The sequence below is a fragment of the Glandiceps talaboti genome, chromosome 5 (assembly GCF_964340395.1).
Source record: "Glandiceps talaboti chromosome 5, keGlaTala1.1, whole genome shotgun sequence".
Classification (NCBI taxonomy): Eukaryota; Metazoa; Hemichordata; class Enteropneusta; family Spengelidae; genus Glandiceps; species Glandiceps talaboti.
Window position 1 is genome coordinate 28117962 of NC_135553.1, and position 17689 is coordinate 28135650.

Here is a 17689-nt window from a genome sequence, read left to right on the forward strand (position 1 = left end):
CTGATCCACAATCCTTACAATGAACAGACTAATTAATCCACAATCCTTACAATGAACAGACTAATCCACAATCCTTACAATGAACAGACTGATTTACAGTCCTTACAATGAACAGACTGATTTACAATCCTTACAATGAACAGACTGATTTACAGTCCTTACAATGAACAGACTGATTTACAGTCCTTACAATGAACAGACTGATTTACAATCCTTACAATGAACAGACTAATCCACAATCCTTACAATGAACAGACTGATTTACAGTCCTTACAATGAACAGACTGATTTACAATCCTTACAATGAACAGACTAATCCACAATCCTTACAATGAACAGACTGATTTACAATCCTTACAATGAACAGACTGATTTACAGTCCTTACAATGAACAGACTGATCCACAGTCCTTACAATGAACAGACTGATCCACAGTCCTTACAATGAACAGACTGATCCACAGTCCTTACAATGAACAGACTGATCCACAGTCCTTACAATGAACAGACTAATCCACAATCCTTACAATGAACAGACTGATTTACAGTCCTTACAATGAACAGACTGATTTACAGTCCTTACAATGAACAGACTGATTTACAGTCCTTACAATGAACAGACTGATCCACAGTCCTTACAATGAACAGACTGATCCACAGTCCTTACAATGAACAGACTGATCCACAATCCTTACAATGAGCAGACTGATCCACAATCCTTACAATGAACAGACTGATTTACAATCCTTACAATGAACAGACTGATTTACAGTCCTTACAATGAACAGACTATTCCACAATCCTTACAATGAACAGACTGATCCACAGTCCTTACAATGAACAGACTGATCCACAATCCTTACAATGAGCAGACTGATCCACAATCCTTACAATGAACAGACTGATTTACAGTCCTTACAATGAACAGACTAATCCACAATCCTTACAATGAACAGACTGATTTACAGTCCTTACAATGAACAGACTGATTTACAATCCTTACAATGAACAGACTAATCCACAATCCTTACAATGAACAGACTGATCCACAGTCCTTACAATGAACAGACTAATCCACAATCCTTACAATGAACAGACTGATCCACAATCCTTACAATGAACAGACTGATCCACAATCCTTACAATGAACAGACTAATCCACAATCCTTACAATGAACAGACTAATCCACAATCCTTACAATGAACAGACTGATCCACAGTCCTTACAATGAACAGACTAATCCACAATCCTTACAATGAACAGACTGATCCACAATCCTTACAATGAACAGACTGATCCACAATCCTTACAATGAACAGACTGATTTACAGTCCTTACAATGAACAGACTGATCCACAATCCTTACAATGAACAGACTAATCCACAATCCTTACAATGAACAGGCTGATTTATAATCCTTACAATGAACAGACTGATCCACAATCCTTACAATGAACAGGCTGATTTACAGTCCTTACAATGAACAGACTGATCCACAGTCCTTACAATGAACAGACTGATCCACAGTCCTTACAATGAACAGACTGATTTACAGTCCTTACAATGAACACACTGATTTACAGTCCTTACAATGAACAGACTGATCCACAATCCTTACAATGAACAGGCTGATTTACAATCCTTACAATGAACAGACTGATCCACAATCCTTACAATGAACAGGCTGATTTACAGTCCTTACAATGAACAGACTGATTTACAGTCCTTACAATGAACACACTGATTTACAGTCCTTACAATGAACAGACTGATCCACAATCCTTACAATGAACAGACTGATTTACAATCCTTACAATGAACAGACTGATTTACAGTCCTTACAATGAACACACTGATTTACAGTCCTTACAATGAACAGACTGATCCACAATCCTTACAATGAACAGGCTGATCCACAATCCTTACAATGAACAGACTGATCCACAATCCTTACAATGAACAGACTGATTTACAGTCCTTACAATGAACAGACTGATCCACAATCCTTACAATGAACAGGCTGATCCACAATCCTTACAATGAACAGGCTGATCCACAATCCTTACAATGAACAGACTGATCCACAATCCTTACAATGAACAGGCTGATTTACAGTCCTTACAATGAACAGGCTGATCCACAATCCTTACAATGAACAGGCTGATCCACAATCCTTACAATGAACAGACTGATCCACAATCCTTACAATGAACAGGCTGATTTACAGTCCTTACAATGAACAGACTGATTTACAGTCCTTACAATGAACAGACTGATTTACAATCCTTACAATGAACAGACTGATCCACAATCCTTACAATGAACAGACTGATCCACAGTCCTTACAATGAACAGACTGATTTACAATCCTTACAATGAACAGACTAATCCACAATCCTTACAATGAACAGACTGATTTACAGTCCTTACAATGAACAGACTGATTTACAATCCTTACAATGAGCAGACTGATCCACAATCCTTACAATGAACAGACTGATTTACAGTCCTTACAATGAACAGACTGATCCACAGTCCTTACAATGAACAGACTGATTTACAATCCTTACAATGAACAGACTGATCCACAATCCTTACAATGAACAGACTGATTTACAGTCCTTACAATGAACAGATTGATTTACAATCCTTACAATGAACAGACTGATTTACAATCCTTACAATGAACAGACTGATTTACAGTCCTTACAATGAACAGATTGATTTACAATCCTTACAATGAACAGACTGATTTACAATCCTTACAATGAACAGACTAATCCACAATCCTTACAATGAACAGACTGATTTACAATCCTTACAATGAACAGACTGATCCACAATCCTTACAATGAACAGACTGATTTACAGTCCTTACAATGAACAGATTGATTTACAATCCTTACAATGAACAGACTGATTTACAATCCTTACAATGAACAGACTGATCCACAGTCCTTACAATGAACAGACTGATCCACAATCCTTACAATGAACAGACTGATTTACAATCCTTACAATGAAGACACTGATCCACAGTCCTTACAATGAACAGACTGATTTACAGTCCTTACAATGAACAGACTGATTTACAGTCCTTACAATGAACAGATTGATTTACAGTCCTTACAATGAACAGACTGATTTACAGTCCTTACAATGAACAGACTGATTTACAGTCCTTACAATGAACAGACTGATTTACAGTCCTTACAATGAACAGACTGATTTACAGTCCTTACAATGAACAGACTAATCCACAATCCTTACAATGAACAGACTGATTTACAATCCTTACAATGAACAGACTGATCCACAATCCTTACAATGAACAGACTGATCCACAATCCTTACAATGAACAGACTGATTTACAGTCCTTACAATGAACAGATTGATTTACAGTCCTTACAATGAACAGACTGATTTACAGTCCTTACAATGAACAGACTAATCCACAATCCTTACAATGAACAGACTGATTTACAATCCTTACAATGAACAGACTGATCCACAATCCTTACAATGAACAGACTGATTTACAGTCCTTACAATGAACAGATTGATTTACAATCCTTACAATGAACAGACTGATTTACAGTCCTTACAATGAACAGACTAATCCACAATCCTTACAATGAACAGACTGATTTACAATCCTTACAATGAACAGACTGATCCACAGTCCTTACAATGAACAGACTAATCCACAATCCTTACAATGAACAGACTGATTTACAATCCTTACAATGAACACACTGATCCACAGTCCTTACAATGAACAGACTGATTTACAGTCCTTACAATGAACAGACTGATTTACAGTCCTTACAATGAACAGATTGATTTACAGTCCTTACAATGAACAGACTGATTTACAGTCCTTACAATGAACAGACTGATTTACAGTCCTTACAATGAACAGACTGATTTACAGTCCTTACAATGAACAGACTAATCCACAATCCTTACAATGAACAGACTGATTTACAATCCTTACAATGAACAGACTGATCCACAATCCTTACAATGAACAGACTGATCCACAATCCTTACAATGAACAGACTGATTTACAATCCTTACAATGAACAGACTGATTTACAATCCTTACAATGAACAGACTGATTTACAATCCTTACAATGAACAGACTGATTTACAATCCTTACAATGAACAGACTGATTTACAATCCTTACAATGAACAGACTGATTTACAATCCTTACAATGAACAGACTGATCCACAGTCCTTACAATGAACAGACTGATCCACAATCCTTACAATGAACAGACTGATTTACAATCCTTACAATGAACACACTGATCCACAGTCCTTACAATGAACAGACTGATTTACAGTCCTTACAATGAACAGACTGATTTACAGTCCTTACAATGAACAGATTGATTTACAGTCCTTACAATGAACAGACTGATTTACAGTCCTTACAATGAACAGACTGATTTACAGTCCTTACAATGAACAGACTAATCCACAATCCTTACAATGAACAGACTGATTTACAATCCTTACAATGAACAGACTGATCCACAATCCTTACAATGAACAGACTGATCCACAATCCTTACAATGAACAGACTGATTTACAGTCCTTACAATGAACAGATTGATTTACAGTCCTTACAATGAACAGACTGATTTACAGTCCTTACAATGAACACACTAATCCACAAGCCTTACAATGAACAGACTGATTTACAATCCTTACAATGAACAGACTGATCCACAATCCTTACAATGAACAGACTGATTTACAGTCCTTACAATGAACAGATTGATTTACAATCCTTACAATGAAGAGACTGATTTACAGTCCTTACAATGAACAGACTAATCCACAATCCTTACAATGAACAGACTGATTTACAATCCTTACAATGAGCAGACTGATCCACAATCCTTACAATGAACAGACTGATCCACAATCCTTACAATGAACAGACTGATTTACAATCCTTACAATGAACACACTGATCCACAGTCCTTACAATGAACAGACTGATTTACAGTCCTTACAATGAACAGACTGATTTACAGTCCTTACAATGAACAGACTGATTTACAGTCCTTACAATGAACAGACTGATTTACAGTCCTTACAATGAACAGACTGATTTACAGTCCTTACAATGAACAGACTGATTTACAGTCCTTACAATGAACAGACTGATCCACAATCCTTACAATGAACAGACTGATTTACAATCCTTACAATGAACAGACTGATCCACAATCCTTACAATGAACAGACTGATCCACAATCCTTACAATGAACAGACTGATCCACAATCCTTACAATGAACAGACTGATTTACAATCCTTACAATGAACAGACTGATTTACAATCCTTACAATGAACAGACTGATTTACAATCCTTACAATGAACAGACTGATTTACAATCCTTACAATGAACAGACTGATTTACAATCCTTACAATGAACAGACTGATTTACAATCCTTACAATGAACAGACTAATCCACAATCCTTACAATGAACAGACTGATTTACAATCCTTACAATGAACAGACTGATCCACAATCCTTACAATGAACAGACTGATTTACAATCCTTACAATGAACAGACTGATTTACAGTCCTTACAATGAACAGACTGATCCACAGTCCTTACAATGAACTGACTAATCCACAATCCTTACAATGAACAGATTGATTTACTGTCCTTACAATGAACAGACTGATTTACAATCCTTACAATGAACAGACTGATTTACAATCCTTACAATGAACAGACTGATTTACAGTCCTTACAATGAACAGACTGATTTACAGTCCTTACAATGAACAGACTGATTTACAATCCTTACAATGAACACACTGATTTACAGTCCTTACAATGAACAGACTGATCCACAGTCCTTACAATGAACTGACTAATCCACAATCCTTACAATGAACAGACTGATTTACAGTCCTTACAATGAACAGACTGATCCACAATCCTTACAATGAACAGACTAATTAATCCACAATCCTTACAATGAACAGACTAATCCACAATCCTTACAATGAACAGACTGATTTACAGTCCTTACAATGAACAGACTGATTTACAGTCCTTACAATGAACAGACTGATTTACAATCCTTACAATGAACAGACTGATTTAGAGTCCTTACAATGAACAGACTGATTTACAGTCCTTACAATGAACAGACTGATTTACAATCCTTACAATGAACAGACTGATTTACAGTCCTTACAATGAACAGACTGATTTACAGTCCTTACAATGAACAGACTGATTTACAGTCCTTACAATGAACAGACTGATTTACAGTCCTTACAATGAACAGACTGATTTACAATCCTTACAATGAACAGACTAATCCACAATCCTTACAATGAACAGATTGATTTACAGTCCTTACAATGAACAGACTGATCCACAATCCTTACAATGAACAGACTGATTTACAGTCCTTACAATGAACAGACTAATCCACAATCCTTACAATGAACAGACTGATTTACAGTCCTTACAATGAACAGACTGATCCACAATCCTTACAATGAACAGATTGATTTACAGTCCTTACAATGAACACACTGATTTACAGTCCTTACAATGAACACACTGATCCACAGTCCTTACAATGAACAGACTGATCCACAGTCCTTACAATGAACTGACTAATCCACAATCCTTACAATGAACAGACTGATTTACAGTCCTTACAATGAACAGACTGATCCACAATCCTTACAATGAACAGATTGATTTACAGTCCTTACAATGAACACACTGATTTACAGTCCTTACAATGAACACACTGATCCACAGTCCTTACAATGAACAGACTGATCCACAATCCTTACAATGAACAGACTAATCCACAATCCTTACAATGAACAGACTGATTTACAATCCTTACAATGAACAGACTAATCCACAATCCTTACAATGAACAGACTGATTTACAATCCTTACAATGAACAGACTGATCCACAATCCTTACAATGAACAGACTGATTTACAATCCTTACAATGAACAGACTGATTTACAGTCCTTACAATGAACAGACTGATCCACAGTCCTTACAATGAACTGACTAATCCACAATCCTTACAATGAACAGATTGATTTACTGTCCTTACAATGAACAGACTGATTTACAATCCTTACAATGAACAGACTGATTTACAATCCTTACAATGAACAGACTGATTTACAGTCCTTACAATGAACAGACTGATTTACAGTCCTTACAATGAACAGACTGATTTACAATCCTTACAATGAACACACTGATTTACAGTCCTTACAATGAACAGACTGATCCACAGTCCTTACAATGAACTGACTAATCCACAATCCTTACAATGAACAGACTGATTTACAGTCCTTACAATGAACAGACTGATCCACAATCCTTACAATGAACAGACTAATTAATCCACAATCCTTACAATGAACAGACTAATCCACAATCCTTACAATGAACAGACTGATTTACAGTCCTTACAATGAACAGACTGATTTACAGTCCTTACAATGAACAGACTGATTTACAATCCTTACAATGAACAGACTGATTTAGAGTCCTTACAATGAACAGACTGATTTACAGTCCTTACAATGAACAGACTGATTTACAATCCTTACAATGAACAGACTGATTTACAGTCCTTACAATGAACAGACTGATTTACAGTCCTTACAATGAACAGACTGATTTACAATCCTTACAATGAACAGACTGATTTACAGTCCTTACAATGAACAGACTGATTTACAATCCTTACAATGAACAGACTAATCCACAATCCTTACAATGAACAGATTGATTTACAGTCCTTACAATGAACAGACTGATCCACAATCCTTACAATGAACAGACTGATTTACAATCCTTACAATGAACAGACTAATCCACAATCCGTACAATGAACAGACTGATTTACAGTCCTTACAATGAACAGACTGATCCACAATCCTTACAATGAACAGATTGATTTACAGTCCTTACAATGAACACACTGATTTACAGTCCTTACAATGAACACACTGATCCACAGTCCTTACAATGAACAGACTGATCCACAGTCCTTACAATGAACTGACTAATCCACAATCCTTACAATGAACAGACTGATTTACAGTCTTTACAATGAACAGACTGATCCACAATCCTTACAATGAACAGATTGATTTACAGTCCTTACAATGAACACACTGATTTACAGTCCTTACAATGAACACACTGATCCACAGTCCTTACAATGAACAGACTGATCCACAATCCTTACAATGAACAGACTAATCCACAATCCTTACAATGAACAGACTGATTTACAGTCCTTACAATGAACAGACTGATCCACAATCCTTACAATGAACAGATTGATTTACAGTCCTTACAATGAACTGACTGATCCACAGTCCTTACAATGAACAGACTGATTTACAGTCCTTATAATGAACACACTGATTTACAGTCCTTACAATGAACAGACTGATTTACAGTCCTTACAATGAACACACTGATTTACAGTCCTTACAATGAACAGACTAATCCACAGTCCTTACAATGAACACACTGATTTACAGTCCTTACAATGAACACACTGATCCACAGTCCTTACAATGAACAGACTAATCCACAGTCCTTACAATGAACAGACTGATCCACAGTCCTTACAATGAACTGACTAATCCACAATCCTTACAATGAACAGATTGATTTACTGTCCTTACAATGAACAGACTGATTTACAGTCCTTACAATGAACAGACTGATCCACAGTCCTTACAATGAACTGACTAATCCACAATCCTTACAATGAACAGACTGATTTACAATCCTTACAATGAACACACTGATTTACAATCCTTACAATGAACAGACTGATCCACAATCCTTACAATGAACAGACTGATTTACAGTCCTTACAATGAACAGACTGATTTACAGTCCTTACAATGAACAGACTGATCCACAGTCCTTACAATGAACACACTGATTTACAGTCCTTACAATGAACAGACTGATTTACAATCCTTACAATGAACAGACTGATTTACAGTCCTTACAATGAACAGACTGATTTACAATCCTTACAATGAACAGACTAATTAATCCACAATCCTTACAATGAACAGACTGATTTACAGTCCTTACAATGAACAGACTGATTTACAATCCTTACAATGAACAGACTAATTAATCCACAATCCTTACAATGAACAGACTGATTTACAATCCTTACAATGAACAGACTGATTTACAATCCTTACAATGAACAGACTGATCCACAGTCCTTACAATGAACAGACTGATTTACAATCCTTACAATGAACAGACTGTGATGTGTAAGTTGAATGTCTTTTGAGAATTTATGTTGTAATTTTTATAAATTTTTTAATTATTTTGTAGTACTTAATCCTTGTCAGCCAAATAGATGTCTAAATGGTGGTATATGTAACCAAGTCACCTGTACTGACTTCACTTGTACATGCCCTGAATGTTATACAGGGTCTTTCTGTGAGCAATGTAAGTTCAATACATGTCTCCTAATATTAAGAACTTCAGAAAACTTGCCATTTGGAAACAATTACTTGCAGTCCTTCAAAATAGTTTTGACTTTTAGTATATGCAACAGAATATAACATTGTAGTTTTTGACAAATAAGGATTTGAAAGTGTATGTATGTATGTATGTATGTATGTATGTGTATATATTATGTATGTATGTATGTGTGTGTGTGCATGTGTGTGTGTATGTATATATGTATGTATGTATGTATGTATGTATGTATGTATGTATGTATGTATGTATGTATGTATGTATGTACGTACGTATGTATGTATGTATGTATGCATGCATGTGTGTATGTGTGTATGTATGTATGTATGTACTGGGGGGTGTGTGTGTGTGTGTGTGTGTGTGTGTGTGTGTGTGTGTGCGTGCGTGCGTGCGTGCGTGCGTGCGTGCGTGCGTGCGTGCGTGCGTGCGTGCGTGCGTGCGTGCGTGTTAACTATGCAATTGTGATGAGATGATATGTGACTAACTCCAAGATTTTATATTTACATAAACACAACACAGATAGCAGAGATAGGCCCTCACTGTGACAGATAGCAAAGATAGGCCCTCACTGTGACAGATAGCAGAGATAGGCCCTCACTGTGACAGATAGCAGAGATAGGCCCTCACTGTGACAGATAGCAAAGATAGGCCCTCACTGTGACAGATTGCAGAGAATTAGGCCCTCACTGTGACAGATAGCAGAGATAGGCCCTCACTGTGACAGATAGCAGAGAGAGGCCCTCACTGTGACAGATAGCAGAGATAGGCCCACACTGTGACAGATAGCAGAGAGAGGCCCACACTGTGACAGATAGCACAGATAGGCCCTCACTGTGACAGATAGCAGAGACAGGCCCTCACTGTGACAGATAGCAGAGATATAGGCCCTCACTGTGACAGATAGCAGAGATAGGCCCTCACTGTGACAGATAGCAGAGATAGGCCCTCACTGTGACAGATAGCAGAGATAGGCCCTCACTGTGACAGATAGCAGAGATAGGCCCTCACTGTGACAGATTGCAGAGGTAGGCCCTCACTGTGACAGGTAGCAGAGGTAGGCCCTCACTGTGAATGATTAGATGTAGGCTTGGCCATGGTGTTTCACTCATGGGACATCATGTTTTTGACACATGCAGAGCTAGACATACTTTTACTCTAGACTAATTACAGAAACACAATACACACAACAGGATCCTTTGCCCAGTCACATTGAATACTGATAAGCATTGCTATTCTTTCACAGTACAGTAAAAACAGGCTTCTAATGAAAACATTACACATGGACCTGATGATTTTAATGGCAGCAATTGTTTATTTTCTACCGATAATCAACATTTCAACTTGACTTCTTCTACATCACTACTGTGCATGGCACGTATCGATTACCATTTGTATTAAAAAATGTCATGTTACATGAGGGAAACAGCAAGCCTACATCATTTTAGCTGTAATTGTCTGGTCTGTGTCACTGTAGATCACTGAACATTACATGCATGCATGTGACTAGGATTAAGCTCTTTCATGTTTAAATGCTTTAGATTAGCTTTACACTTTCAAAGTTATAACTTGGCTGATAAGCCAGATGTTTTTGTGAATTTTCATAGAGTTTAGAGAAATCCTACAAACATGAATAAATGAACAATTGTGGCAAGTTGACTGTGTCTCTTTTAAATGTAGTAGTATACATCATTTATAACCAATTAAGGAGCAGACACTGTAAGATCTAGAGATGGTTATGTATTATCTCAACATCAAATGTTATGATCAGGCTCACTGATCTTGATCATTTACTAGCCATTGCAAGCTATGACAAAACCTCCCGTAATGCTACAAGTCATTAGGTTAATTTATTCTATTCACGTATAAAAGAATTAAAATAAATAATTGGGTCCAAAATAATTGAAAATAGCTTACATTACTCAACAGCTGTTTTATTCAACAAATTTCAAAAAGCAAATCATAATCAGCAATTTCTTCTCAATTGATAAACTTTCTGTGTTCCTTCTAGTCATCAATCCATGCCAACCCAGCAATCCATGTCAAAATGGTGGTTTCTGCCAACAACAACCTGGCTCTTGTACTGAGTACACTTGTTATTGTTTACAATGTTTTACTGGGGACAACTGTATGACAAGTAAGTACAGCAAGATACACAAAATTGTCTTTACTGTTTTACAATTGCGGCGAAGAGGAAAGATGGAGGTATTAAGAGCAATTATTGAACAAAACCTCCCTTGGATTTTAAGGCATCTTCACATTGAAATATATGGCTTTCTGTTTGGAAATGATTTTTAGAAATCATTGAGGAATGGTATTCTGTTCCAAAGAACTAAGTGTTGTAGCTATTTGTTTAGAAGTTATCTGTTAAAAAACACTATAAAAAGTATATGGTTCTCTGTATTGAGGTACCATAATTTAATTCACTGAAAACCGTTTAAAAATTAAAAAATGAATAAAAATAAATGTTAACTTTTCTGATGTACAGTTATCGTGAAAGTAAACTAATATCTTTATTACATGGCCTTGAACTCGTTTTTGTGTTTTACCTTGTCAGGAATTGACCAGTGTACCCCAAATCTTTATTACATGGCCTTGAACTCATGTTTGTGTTTTACCTTGTCAGGAATTGACCAGTGTAGCCCTAATCCATGTCTGAATGGAGGCACCTGTGATCCCACACCTGGTTCATGTACATCATACACCTGTCAATGCCCTGGCTGCTACACAGGCACTATATGTGGCACTTGTAAGTCTCAACTTTCATAACACAAAGGAAAACAATTAATGAAAAATAGGTCGCAAGACAGCTGATAGAAATAACAGAATTTGTCAATTGTTTTATGTTCAAAGATTTTGACATCAAAGGCCTAAGAAGTGTTGCTGTACACTTTACAAGAAAATTGCATTTAGGTTATGCAGAGAAAGTAGCTGCAATAATTGTAGCTTTGTTTTTATTTACAATAGTTTTTTATTCTTTTTTATATTTTATTTTGTGTGACTCAACATTGTTCATTTTACTGTTTATTTTCTTACAGGGTTTGCAAAGAAAAACAAAGCTACAATTTGTATTATCAAACAAGGCTATCTAAAATCTCTTGACAATTATTTCCATGGTTTTCTCATAAAAATAGTCAATTCCCTAGCTTCAATACCTAGAAGCTAGGGAATTGACTATTTTTATCTCGATTGTGTTCATTTTCTGTTCAAAATGGCAATAAATACTCCGAACCACTACATCGGAGTCCTTCTCCGGCAGCCATTATGATGTCGTTCAACGTACATAGAGCATGCGCAGTATTAGTCAACATAGTCGCCCAATTTAAAAAGTTAGCTGAAGTGTCAAGAATATAGTATGATTTCCATTTGAAAATAACATTGAAGAAGCATTAATCCAATCGAGAGCAACACATTTATAGACAATGACATAGAATATGCTTGACATTCAAAGAGTGAGGGATATTGTCCACAAAAAAACAGTTTGAATATATGTTCAGGATCCTGAACACATTTTTGATAGGAGCTTACACATGATGGAGGAGCGATAACGACGTGGAGGAGCGATAACGACGTAGTGAAACCGCTATAGTGCTGCATATAGAGAGAAAGATGGTGATATATTGATAGCATGTTGTCACGTGTTTATATAGTTAAGGCTGTATATCAGAATCATCAGTGAATGTCAACCAAAGGCACTATAAGCATGCACAGTAGGCAGTGCAGACCAATGTCTAGACTGTGGATATAGACTTATTCCAAAGTCAGCATTCTATTCACATTATATTGTAGACTTATTCCAAAAAGTCAGCATTCTATTCACATTATATTGTAGACTTATTCCAAAGTCAGCATTATATTCATATTGCTTAATATTATTCACAGTATTGAATCCATGCCAACCTAACCGTTGTCAGAATGGCGGTACCTGTCTTCAAACTCCTGGATCTTGTACAGAATTTAGCTGTCTTTGTGATGGTTGCTATACTGACCAATTCTGTACAACATGTGAGTGCTCTAGTCTCTTCCTTTTGTCATGCGAGGTCCACAGTGGTATGAAGTGACAACTTGAAAGTGGAAAAATTGCTTACACACCTGGTATCAGATCTTAGGATTCTAGTATTCTCTGTACAGTTTGATTTCATATTTGTATTAAAAGTGTGTAACAAATGATGTCATGAAGCTAGACAAGTTAAAAGACTGAAATGGTGGTGTTAGTTCAAAATTTTGACTGAAAAGCACTTTCTGTTTAATAAATTTTTGTTTGATTAAAAGATTTTCTTCAAATTCTTTACTTATAACATCTTTTCTTCAAAAAAATTTTTTTTTTGACTGAACAATATTTTGAATTACTTTAAATTAATTACTTTTATTAGTAATTTTTAGAAAAATGTCTACATTGTTAAGGTTTTCTCAGAATCTTTGTCTTGTTTTTCAGTTTTTGGTATCCATGCATAACGAGTTCCATTTTGTGTGTGTCATTTAGTTCATCCAGCTTATATTAGAATTTCAGTTCTAGTCACCTAATACAACTGATCTCATTGTGGTTGTTTCATACAGTGCTTGACCAGTGCCTACCAAATCCATGTAGAAACAATGGTTTTTGTGTGAAAACACCAGGGTCCTGTACGCTATACCAATGTCAATGTCCAGGATGTTACACTGGATTTACATGTGAAACACGTAAGTGATAGAACAATTTTACCCAAGATATTCATAGTTGTCATAATTTGGATTTAGGGGAATGTGTGTAGTAGTGTATATAGACAGTTTCAATACAGGTATTAAATGTGTGTAGTAGTGTATATAGACAGTTTCAATACAGGTATTTAATGTGTGTAGTAGTATATAGACAGTTTCAATACAGGTAGTAAATGTGTGTAGTAGTATATAGACAGTTTCAATACAGGTATTAAATGTGTGTAGTAGTATATAGACAGTTTCAATACAGGTATTAAATGTGTGTAGTATATAGACAGTTTCAATACAGGTATTAAATGTGTGTAGTAGTATATAGACAGTTTCAATACAGGTATTAAATGTGTGTAGTAGTGTATAGACAGTTTCAATACAGGTATTAAATGTGTGTAGTAGTGTATATAGACAGTTTCAATACAGGTATTAAATGTGTGTAGTAGTATATAGACAGTTTCAATACAGGTATTAAATGTGTGTAGTAGTGTATATAGACAGTTTCAATACAGGATTTAATGTGTGTAGTAGTATATAGACAGTTTCAATACAGGTATTAAATGTGTGTAGTAGTATATAGACAGTTTCAATACAGGTATTAAATGTGTGTAGTAGTATATAGACAGTGTCAATACAGGTATTAAATGTGTGTAGTAGTGTATATAGACAGTTTCAATACAGGATTTAATGTGTGTAGTAGTATATAGACAGTTTCAATACAGGTATTAAATGTGTGTAGTAGTATATAGACAGTTTCAATACAGGTATTAAATGTGTGTAGTAGTGTATATAGACAGTTTCAATACAGGTATTAAATGTGTGTAGTAGTATATAGACAGTTTCAATACAGGTATTAAATGTGTGTAGTAGTATATAGACAGTTTCAATACAGGTATTAAATGTGTGTAGTAGTATATAGACAGTTTCAATACAGGTATTAAATGTGTGTAGTAGTGTATATAGACAGTTTCAATACAGGTATTTAATGTGTGTAGTAGTATATAGACAGTTTCAATACAGGTATTTAATGTGTAGTAGTATATAGACAGTTTCAATACAGGTAGTAAATGTGTGTAGTAGTATATAGACAGTTTCAATACAGGTATTAAATGTGTGTAGTAGTGTATATAGACAGTTTCAATACAGGTATTAAATGTGTGTAGTAGTGTATATAGACAGTTTCAATACAGGTATTAAATGTGTGTAGTAGTATATAGACAGTTTCAATACAGGTATTAAATGTGTGTAGTAGTATATAGACAGTTTCAATACAGGTATTAAATGTGTGTAGTAGTATATAGACAGTTTCAATACAGGTAGTAAATGTGTGTAGTAGTATATAGACAGTTTCAATACAGGTATTAAATGTGTGTAGTAGTGTATATAGACAGTTTCAATACAGGCATTAAATGTGTGTAGTAGTATATAGACAGTTTCAATACAGGCATTAAATGTGTGTAGTAGTGTATGTAGACAGTTTCAATACAGGTATTAAATGTGTGTAGTAGTATATAGACAGTTTCAATACAGGCATTAAATGTGTGTAGTAGTGTATGTAGACAGTTTCAATACAGGTATTAAATGTGTGTAGTAGTATATAGACAGTTTCAATACAGGTATTAAATGTGTGTAGTAGTATATAGACAGTTTCAATACAGGCATTAAATGTGTGTAGTAGTGTATGTAGACAGTTTCAATACAGGTATTAAATGTGTGTAGTAGTATATAGACAGTTTCAATACAGGCATTAAATGTGTGTAGTAGTGTATGTAGACAGTTTCAATACAGGTATTAAATGTGTGTAGTAGTATATAGACAGTTTCAATACAGGCATTAAATGTGTGTAGTAGTGTATGTAGACAGTTTCAATACAGGTATTAAATGTGTGTAGTAGTATATAGACAGTTTCAATGCAGGTATTAAATGTGTGTAGTAGTGTATAGACAGTTTCAATACAGGATTTAATGTGTGTAGTAGTATATAGACAGTTTCAATACAGGTATTAAATGTGTGTAGTAGTATATAGACAGTTTCAATACAGGTATTAAATGTGTGTAGTAGTATATAGACAGTTTCAATACAGGTATTAAATGTGTGTAGTAGTATATAGACAGTTTCAATACAGGTATTAAATGTGTGTAGTAGTATATAGACAGTTTCAATACAGGTATTAAATGTGTGTAGTAGTATATAGACAGTTTCAATACAGGTATTAAATGTGTGTAGTAGTATATAGACAGTTTCAATACAGGTATTAAATGTGTGTAGTAGTATATAGACAGTTTCAATACAGGCATTAAATGTGTGTAGTAGTATATAGACAGTTTCAATGCAGGTATTAAATGTGTGTAGTAGTGTATATAGACAGTTTCAATACAGGTATTAAATGTGTGTAGTAGTATATAGACAGTTTCAATGCAGGTATTAAATGTGTGTAGTAGTATATAGACAGTTTCAATACAGGTATTAAATGTGTGTAGTATATAGACAGTTTCAATACAGGTATTAAATGTGTGTAGTAGTATATAGACAGTTTCAATACAGGCATTAAATGTGTGTAGTAGTATATAGACAGTTTCAATGCAGGTATTAAATGTGTGTAGTAGTATATAGACAGTGTCAATACAGGATTTAATGTGTGTAGTAGTATATAGACAGTTTCAATGCAGGTATTAAATGTGTGTAGTAGTATATAGACAGTTTCAATACAGGATTTAATGTGTGTAGTAGTATATAGACAGTTTCAATACAGGTAGTAAATGTGTGTAGTAGTATATAGACAGTTTCAATACAGGTATTAAATGTGTGTAGTAGTATATAGACAGTTTCAATACAGGTATTAAATGTGTGTAGTAGTATATAGACAGTTTCAATACAGGATTTAATGTGTAGTAGTATATAGACAGTTTCAATACAGGTATTAAATGTGTGTAGTAGTATAGACAATACAGACAATATAGGTATTAAATGTGTGTAGTAGTAATAGACAGTTTCAATACAGGTATTAAATGTATGTAGTAGTATATAGACAGTTTCAATACAGGTATTAAATGTGTGTAGTAGTATATAGACAATACAGACAATATAGGTATTAAATGTGTGTAGTAGTAATAGACAGTTTCAATACAGATATTAAATGTGTGTAGTAGTATATAGACAGTTTCAATACAGGATTTAATGTGTGTAGTAGTATATAGACAGTTTCAATACAGGTATTAAATGTGTGTAGTAGTGTATAGACAGTTTCAATACAGGTATTAAATGTGTGTAGTAGTAATAGACAGTTTCAATACAGGTATTAAATGTGTGTAGTAGTATATAGACAGTTTCAATACAGGTATTAAATGTGTGTAGTAGTATATAGACAGTTTCAATACAGGTATTAAATGTGTGTAGTAGTGTATAGACAGTTTCAATACAGTGAGAGGGCATATTT

At 35.0% G+C, this 17689-nt stretch overlaps 1 protein-coding gene across 1 annotated transcript in view; it reads left to right on the plus strand.

Moving 5' to 3' along the window:
• The window catches only part of LOC144435554 (uncharacterized), a 450358-nt gene that overhangs the window by 170085 nt on the left and 262584 nt on the right, over positions 1 to 17689 (plus strand). Inside the window, exons 95-99 of the mRNA XM_078124141.1 lie at positions 9418 to 9534; positions 11576 to 11701; positions 12191 to 12313; positions 13447 to 13569; positions 14122 to 14244. Of these exons, the coding sequence (XP_077980267.1) occupies positions 9418 to 9534; positions 11576 to 11701; positions 12191 to 12313; positions 13447 to 13569; positions 14122 to 14244 (612 nt within the window). The remainder of the gene's footprint in view (positions 1 to 9417; positions 9535 to 11575; positions 11702 to 12190; positions 12314 to 13446; positions 13570 to 14121; positions 14245 to 17689) is intronic.